Raw genomic sequence first — 9,365 nt, 5'->3', positions numbered from 1 at the left:
CTTTTGTTATAATATAATTATAAACTATACTTCCTTGAATAAGAGTTTCTCCATGCTCCATCATCTTTCATTTTTTCTTTTCTAATTTAGCATTTTGTTTTTGGCCAAAAAAAATACTTATACAAATAAATTATCACTAGAAAACTAGAAAATATGTTATGTTTCATTTTGTGCGAAATTAAAGATGATCGAATGCCCTTTTCTTACGAATAATATTTATGATATAGTTAAGAATGAGTCAAACCTTACATGGATGTCTTGTATCTTGGTAAAACTAGTTTTTTTTTTTAAATATTAATATGTTATTAGTGTAAAAACAAAAAAAGCTTGGTGTCTAACCTAGAAGACCTAACAAGTGTGTGATCACCACAAAAGCTGACATTTTTGTGATTCCTTACCTAATTTGGTTTTTTTATCAATATCCTATTGAGAGAAAATACAAATAATTTTTTGACCATAAAAAAGAAGAAGAAAAGTTGAATGAATAAAAAATAAAATAAATAAATACCCATCATTCAATTTCAACATGGGCAGGCACATAATCCATAGACCGTAGACAAAAGTCAGTCCGGCGGATTAAGAAACGAATTAATAATCACAAGGGATTGAGCAAGAAAATATGTCTCTGACCTCTCGCATTCTATTTACTCCTCCCACCACCATCAAACTCTCCCCTTCCCTCCCTCCCCCTTCTGCCTTTTGTCCTCTCAAAACCCCTTCCCTCTCTTTCATTTCTCCCCATCCATCCATCCTCCGCTTCACCCATATTACAAAGTCGCCGTCCTCTCTATTCGCGAGGGTCTTTTCTTCCTTCAACCCCACTGCCACCACCACCCCCCCAACCATGGGTGACGCTCCTGATGCTGGCATGGACGCTGTCCAGAGACGCCTTATGTTCGGGGACGAGTCTGTTTCCCATTTTCCTCTCCCTTTTCTCTTATTTACATTGCTTCCGATACCTCTCTTTCTTTCTTGGTTCTTATCGTGCTACTTGCTTTAATTGCTGATCTGGGTTATGTTTTTTTTTCCCCTTTCAAAACAATTTATAAAGAAATGGGACTTTGAGGTTTTATTGGTTTGTGTATAGAGATGCATAAAGAAAATCTCTGTGTTTTTTTTCTTTTGTGCTCCTGTTTGCTAGCTTCTTGAGTTGACTTTTTAGTTGAGCGTGGGATTAAATGGGATTTAATTAATTTGTTCAATATATATAACGATTTGATGGGCTTCTTTCATTTCCTCCTGTTCTACGATCATTTTCATTAGTGAAGTCAGTTATATCCCATTTGTAAATTTTCAATATATATGTTTATTTATCAATTTTATTTTTATGTTCACTAATATGCTCAATATAATTCTAGATTATAATTAGAACTTGTAAATTGAAGGATCAGTTATGTGGGAAATATTGGTTGTCAAAACAATAGCAAGTAGCGATAATAAAGGAAAGGATATTTGATTTGAGATCTCACCTTTCTAATGTTGGGGGCTGCAAGCTTCTTGCATTAGAACATAGACTTAGTTAAAGATCTGGTTATTTTTTTTATAAAAAAGTTGCTTTCCAAACTTTTTAATTCTTGTTATTTACCACAATTGATTGCATACCTAAGCTAGTTTTGATTACCTAAGTTAGGTTTGATTATCTTTAATTAATTCTAATTGGCTGCAGATGCATTTTAGTGGATGAGAATGATCGGGTTGTTGGTCATGACTCCAAGTATAATTGTAAGTATAATTTTCGTGTTAAAACCTTCTGCAGATTTAGTATTTGGTTGTTTAATTAAATGGATTACAAATGAAATTACCTGTTGCATATCGTGTAATCTTTCCTACCATAGGCATGGGAGTAGTCTTTGAATGACAATACAAACAGCTAACTTGCAGGGTTTTTTTTTTTTTGATGGATCTATCTTAAAATGCTTGTAGACTAGATTATCTTCAGGTTGGTTTTCTCATAATTCATGTTTTTGAAATCTACAGGTCATTTGTGGGAAAATATTTTGAAGGGAAATGCCTTGCACAGAGCTTTTAGTGTGTTTCTCTTCAACTCAAAACATGAGCTACTCCTTCAGGTATGTGGCCCAGACCATGTTTCTGGAAAGCACTGGTTCGAGCCCAGTTTTTGACGAGACCTTTTTGGTTTTGAGAATATTAGTATTTCATTTTTAGAATTATAGGATCTTGCATGTTAATTGTTATGCCTAAAGATTTTGTAACCTGATATGACTTGATATGTTATTAGCTTTTTCTCACCTCAATGGAAGGGAATGGATTGTTCTTTTATTGCTTTAAGCACTTTCACACTCATAGTTAGGAAATTTCCGCAAGCTTATACCTTTTATAACCACGATCAAAAACTGTAAATGCCAAGGATACAACATTCATGACCACATGAGCGGAGCTACCCCAATACATCAACTGCCTAATCAGTAAGAGAATCCAACTAAATAACTTGCACATTGTAGAAGCTGAAAAAATTAGAAAGACTTTTGCTACGAAACTGATTTTGTGACTGGAACAACATTTTTCTTATTCACAATTATTCTGTGAAAATTTATGACTATTGAGATAACATATTTATTTTTTTGTTCTATTGATAGCAACGCTCTGCGACAAAGGTAACATTTCCCCTGGTGTGGACTAACACTTGCTGCAGCCATCCTTTATATCGTGAATCTGAGCTTATAGATGAGGATGCCCTTGGTACATATTTGTGCACTTGTCCATACTCCAGCATCATCTACTATACATGTTTCACTGGAGTGGGTAATAAGTTCTTTACCTTTTCTTCTTTGTAATTGTCAGGGGTGAGGAATGCTGCACAGAGGAAGCTTTTCGATGAGCTTGGTATTCCTGCTGAAGATGTGCCAGTTGATCAGTTCAGTCCACTGGGGCGTATATTGTACAAGGCACCTTCTGATGGAAAGTGGGGGGAGCATGAACGTAATGTTCTCTACTTGATATGGTTTACAGATGTTTGGTGTTCTCATCATATTTTTCCTGTATTTCTTGTCAATTTGCCTCATTTCCTTCTGAGTTGGGGACCATTGGTTGAAATCAAACTGTGTTTTTCTAACTAATGTTGCAGGCTTTTATTGCTTGTATTTTACAGTTTGATTTTATTGTTCATATAGAATCCTTCCAACTTCCTGTTATGATAGCATTTTACTCTTAACTGATTTGCTTAACTCTTATATCTTTCAATTTTGCAGTTGATTACCTGCTCTTCATTGTTCGTGATGTTAGCGTAAATCCAAACCCTGATGAGGTAGCTGACATCAAGTATGTTAACCAGGATGAGTTGAAGGAGCTTCTGAGAAAAGCAGATGCTGGCGAGGAAGGTTTGAAGTTGTCACCGTGGTTCAGACTAGTTGTGGACAACTTCCTGTTCAAGTGGTGGGACCATGTCGAGAAAGGAACTCTAGAGGAAGCTGCTGACATGAAAGCGATTCACAAGCTGTGACTTGAGGCCCGCTGGTCTCATCTGCAACTTTATTTCAATAAACTTGGACATGAAAAAGTTCCGAACAAGTTGGCATTCCATATTTGTTGTATGTAACCTTGCTGTTTCCTGAAACAACCTCGTTTGGCCTGGTTATATATTTCCTAAAACTTGAGTTGCGGAAATTGAAGAAATAATGAAAGACAATAAATCAACGGGCGTCTTCTGTGCTCACAAAAGCCACAAGCGGCGATATATTCTATTTTGATTGGTTTATTCATAGAAAAGATTCTATATGATCATACTTATAATGATAAATCAAATATATTATTACATAATAAATTATTTATCGTAATAAATCTTTAGATTGATTCTTGTGATGTAAAAGAGTTGAAAGTACATTTCAACGTTATTGAACACGAGCTAGTTAAAACCGGGCAAGGTATTGTTTCTTGCAAGTTTGATTTAGGAACTTGAAAAAGTAGTGGCCCTTTTCCGAGAATAGAATGTTCGGTAACGTGGTTTAAGTTATATTTTAAAAAAAATTAATTTTTTAAAATTAAAATTACTTTTGAATTGTTTTGAAGCATTAATATTAAAAATAATTTTTAAAAATAAAAAAATATATATTTCTAAATAAAATATACTTTGAACTGTTATTACAATTCCAACCTCTTCAAAGTTATGGAGCGTTATCATTCGCGAAGGGCGTGCTCCATGTTTGATATGGATTGGGGCCATGAGAGCTTCTCTTTCACAAGAATTTCCTCCAGCTCAGGCCAAGACTGTATCGTATACGCAGAAAACTGTAGGGGTGCGGAACGGGGCATATGATAAATGAATTTGGGCTCATTGTTTGCGTATAAGAAGTGTTTGAACTTGAGTCTTTAATCAGACAAGGCTTTGGGAATGTTTGAAAATGCAACAACGGTCTAAATTTTAAAGTATTTTTTATTTAAAAATATATTAAAATATTATTTTTATTTTTTAAAATTAATTTTTACATTAATATATCAAAATTTTGAAAATATATTAAAAAATTAATTTTATTTAAAATACAATTTTAATCACATTCCCTCCCCCAAAACATATCAAACTGGCAAAAAACATAAATATACAAAAAATTTTGTTAAAAACATATCAAAACAAATAAATTTTTAATTAATTTAATATTAAATAATTTAAAAAAAAAACTACCAAAAACAACCTAGAAAAACTTACTTAACACGCAGACAAGCCTAGCCTTTCACAAAACGCGTAAAAATCTCTTTGTTGAACTCTACATGTACATTTTGTGCAAGTGCCCAGGCGTCCTCATTTGGACTGGTGATTCCACCAGCGAACCTGGCCTTGGAGGAGACGCCTTTTTGTCTGGTCAGGGGGGACAAAGTGATTCGTTTGGCACGGGGTTGTGAAAATGTAAGAAGTGATTTGGCACCTTATTTTCTATTGAACGAAAAAAAAAAAAACCTTAAAGATTAAATAAAAAAATCTAGACGCATGGAGAACTTGAACTTGGACTTGATTTTAAACAAGCACATGCACTCATTTAAATATAAAATTGCACCAGCGAACATGCTCAGACTACGTGATACACGCACTATTGTATTCGTTAAACTTTATAAAATTCATCACATGTTTGTAGACTTGGTAGTTAACTGATTAGGGGATTTGATGAGTTTTTGTTTTTTTATTTTATTATTAAATATCAAATTAATTAAAATTAAAATTTTATAATTGGTTTTGTGAGGTTATCAAGATATCAAAAAAAAAAAAAACATCTTGGTATAGGGTTAGTGTTTGATTTTGTAATTATCTATTTTTTATTATATAATTAAATAAAAATAGTTTTAAAAAATATATAATTTCATTGGAGTCTATAACGCAGTACACAAATTTGGTGTGCTAGCCAACTAACTAGATTTTTTTTTTGTTCTTTAATTTTTTTATTAATTTTATCCTTTAATATTGGATTGGCAGATAAATAAATTGTATGGTTTGTTTTTGTTTACTTTCTATATAGTTATCATTATTTCAAATAAGTGTCTATTTTTAGATTGGTGGTCAATTTTATGAGCATATATTTTTTATCATATAATTAAATAAAAAAATTTATAAAAAAATTATTAAATTTAATAGAATTCATAACCCGGATCATAGGGGGATTGTGATCGATTTAATCGATCATTGTCTTGATATTTTTTTTTAAATCTAGAATTAAAATACATAATAGAAATGCAACCATATCCATATATCCTAGCAAGATAAATCAAGAATAAAAACTCAATTTTGACTCTTATAGAGAAAAGAGTAAGGAAAAAGATATGTAGGATGGATGCCTATAAAATCATGTTTTCTGAATAATATAGAGCTGATTTGAGGGAGTAAGGACGAAACAATTTTAAAAATACTTGTCTAGGATGAGGGTTTTTTTCATCAACAAAGAGGAAAGACTGGATTAACTCAAAGAAAAATAATGGTAAAAATAGTAGACTGGATGTTGGATTTTTTTGGATATCTTGATAAGAAATCAAGAAAGAAGTTGTATGTTTCTTTGATGTGTTTAACATCAAACTGATATTTACCAAACCAATATTTCTATTAAAGTAATTGCAGTTGAGAAAGAAGATTTTACTTGGTTTCAAGCATTTTTAGAAAGCTTGACTTATCCATTTCAATAAGAAAATGATGTCTTATTAAATATAATTTAAATTTCTCAATTTCTTATTTTACTGTAAGGATTTTCTTGAAAATTTAATAGTAATGAAACTCTAATTGCTTGAAGGTTTTGCTTTTATAGCCATAGATTTCTTGCTTGTCATTATTTTCTTTTAGTAGTACCACAACTTATTAATTATCACTAACATCCATCTACAAAATTATTTTGCCATCAAAAGGGATTTGTAGGAATGATAGATTTTGTGCTATCAATTGGAGTTGTTGAAGTGCTTAGGAATGAAAATTGGACCATTGCTATGATTTTTTCTTTAATAAAGAGGACAAGATATTCATGTGTTGGGAAATATAAAGAAAAAAGTTTGCTATATAGTTGATTATAACTAAGAACTACTGAACTTCTCTCTTAAATAGATAGCTAGAAGGAAAGCTGAGCGGAGCTTTTTCAATGTGTGGTTGAAGCATTATATGTTCGTCTTTAATATTGAAAACTAGAAAATCAATGAGAGATTTTCCAATCTACATCCTTCTTTATAAAAGTGATTAATACTTAAAAGTGTATTTTTATCAAGATTTTATAACAGTAGTTTGCACTGGAAGTATCAATAACTCTTTAACTAAAGCATGTTTTATAATAATAAGTCTGATACTTTAATATATCTTTAATTTATAGTAAATGTCCATCCTAAATATAAGTCTATCATATAAATCAAAGGATTGATTGATGAGTTCAACTACTGAAATTGAGAAAATAAAGAAAGGGTGAAGCTTAGAAAAGAAATACTAGTTTAGTTCAACCTAGAACACCTTTCAATTATTGGGTCATATCTAGAGTTGTAGAACTTGGATTTAGGTCAGCTTAGATAAAAAAAACTAAGATATGAGCCTAAAACATTTATGGAAATACAAGACGCAATTCTGCTATTTGGAAGTCCAAATATTAGCAATAACAGAGAAGTCTGAATCTGCCTGCAACCCAAACACTGTTTAATATTCAGCCCATATCTTAAGTTCTAGAAGTTCAAATTACCTTAATTTTTTTTTTTGGAAAGTTGAGATAATTTTCTAGAAGTTTCAGGATCAAGTTTGTTCAAATTCTGACATTAGTAATGATATTTTGTTCAAATAAGAAGATAAGAATTGTCACCAAGTCAAGATATGGCCACCCACTCAATAATTAGTCAACAAATCAATAGTTTTCAATTTTGACATATAAAATGAGGCATTTGCCATGTATTTAAGCATCTTGATTTTTAGATCAAAATCATGTTCTTACTCTCTTTTTTATATTTTTGTAATGCTTAAGTTTTACTTTCATTAATCTCTTGTTTATGTTTTTCCTTTCTTTTCCTTTACTTAGTTAACTTATATCTTATTTATGTTTTTATCTTATTTATTTATGTTTTTATCTTATTTATTTATGTTGCTCTTCTTCATTATGTTTAGTTAAGTTTATTATGTCATGGTGAAAAGGTTATAATAATAGTATAATAATAAATATAATATAAATGCAACATGGACTTTAATATTTGATACTAACATTTTTTGTATTTGTTATCTTGTTCACTTTGAATATTTTGCTTGTTAAATGGTTAATTAGATTTATGTTATATAATACTTGGTACAACAAATATTTGGCACTTTCATAACCCAACCATATGGTATAGCCTATACATATACTATGAAAGAAACTTGATTTGTTATTAACATAAGTTATAATCATGAATACCTGACAACATTCACAAGTATTAGTATTATTCGAATAAGATAACTAATGTAATCATGTTAATAATTTATAATCCGATTAGAACCTCCTTTGTATGTGGTTTCCAGTTAAGTAATAAAAAGAATTTATACTATATTTGTTTGAAATACCATTAATGGATCCTCTAACCTTGACATTTATTTTTATCATTGTTTAATCCCTACATTAATCTTACATCTCAAAGTCCTCTTTAACTTATTATTATTATTATTATTATTTATAATTTATATAGTTAACTTCTTTAGGGTTCAATCTCGGTCTTGCTGAGCTATTTATTACTTCGACACTCCTACATTTGGAAGAAGACATCAATCTTTTGATCGTGTCAAAAAGTATGATACCATATTTTTTAACAATAGTAAGAAATTGATGTAAAAGTTCAACATGCTTTTCTAGATATGATGAAAATAATAGGATGTCATTTATATATATGATAATAGAGTGGAGTATTGACTAAGATATATTTACTGTTGTTTTTTGAGACTCCAAATGGCATGACTGACTAATGATAATGGCCATTAGGTGTACAGAAGGTGGTTGTGTGCCACTTATTTGCTTAGATGGCAAGTTGCTTGAAACCTAATTTAAGATCAAACTTCGAAAATATGGTTGTTTGTAGTAGTTTTTATAAAAGGAATTATTTTATTGGAAGAGAAGATTTGAGATCTAAAAAAAAACATTGAAAAACTTATATTCAATAACAAGTCTAGGCTTTCCCCTAAATTCTTATGCTCTGTTATTGACATAAAATGCTTGGCATGCTTATTGAGAATTGATATCTTTAATGATTCCCTATCTTTTAATTCTATCAATTCTAAATCTACCATTTTTAATATTTTAGGGTCATTCTCATATGAGTAGCCTTTGTAGAGTTGATATCTTCATTCCTTTTGAATGGTAGGGTGATGAAGAGTTTTGGATTAGACTAGAGAGGATGGGGACATTCTGCATATGAGGTTTGTTTAATTTATACAATGACAACTTCCAAGGATTTTATTAAAAGCAGGTTGAGAACGCTTATCCATAGAAGAATTCTTATATCTAAGACCATGGGTGTCCTTACAAAGTTTATCAAAATTATAGATTATATCTAACCCATCAAGAAGATCTTTTCCAATAAGATCAAAACCAAGTAGATGTTGGGTGAAATGATAGCCAAGAAAAGGTTTAATGATAATAGGTTTTGATATATTTTTTATGAATAAAACCTCTCCATATATTGTTCTAAATACTCAATAAATATATTTTCATAAATGAGATAAAAAAAACTGTGGGTTTTGTTATGTTAGTTAGTGTCAAATAATGCAATAACTTAGATAGGTTTTGCATAATTCTTTATCAGGATATAGATTTTTTCCAAAAGAATTGGTTTGGTTACTAGTGTATCAAAGGAGTTGGGGTCATAATCAATATAATATGGATCTCTTCTTCATTATAGATAACAAAGACAGTTTCCGGTTGACACGACTAGAAGATTGATGTCTT

At 30.7% G+C, this 9,365-nt stretch overlaps 1 protein-coding gene across 1 annotated transcript; it reads left to right on the top strand.

Moving 5' to 3' along the window:
- Positions 1 to 550: 550 nt before the first annotated feature.
- LOC105112811 (isopentenyl-diphosphate Delta-isomerase I) lies at positions 551 to 3,672 on the top strand. Its single transcript, XM_011008671.1, has 6 exons — positions 551 to 906; positions 1,667 to 1,722; positions 1,978 to 2,069; positions 2,598 to 2,700; positions 2,803 to 2,940; positions 3,210 to 3,672. The coding sequence occupies exons 1-6, from the start codon at positions 620 to 622 to the stop codon at positions 3,458 to 3,460; spliced, it is 927 nt and encodes a 308-aa protein (XP_011006973.1). The 5' UTR covers positions 551 to 619; the 3' UTR covers positions 3,461 to 3,672.
- The last annotated feature ends 5,693 nt before the right edge of the window (positions 3,673 to 9,365 follow it).

The sequence above is a fragment of the Populus euphratica genome, unplaced genomic scaffold (assembly GCF_000495115.2).
Source record: "Populus euphratica unplaced genomic scaffold, PopEup_1.0 scaffold363.1, whole genome shotgun sequence".
NCBI lineage: Eukaryota > Viridiplantae > Streptophyta > Magnoliopsida > Malpighiales > Salicaceae > Populus > Populus euphratica.
The sequence above is the reverse complement of the archived record's forward strand: the minus strand, read 5'-3'. Positions and strand labels throughout refer to the sequence as shown.

Coding starts and splice junctions, on each gene's coding strand:
- LOC105112811 (XM_011008671.1), top strand. CDS start 620: ATGTCTCTGACCTCTCGCATTCTATTTACTCCTCCCACCACCATCAAA. Junction 1,723..1,977: donor TCATGACTCCAAGTATAATT/GTAAGTATAATT, acceptor TGAAATCTACAG/GTCATTTGTGGGAAAATATT. Junction 2,070..2,597: donor AACATGAGCTACTCCTTCAG/GTATGTGGCCCA, acceptor TTCTATTGATAG/CAACGCTCTGCGACAAAGGT.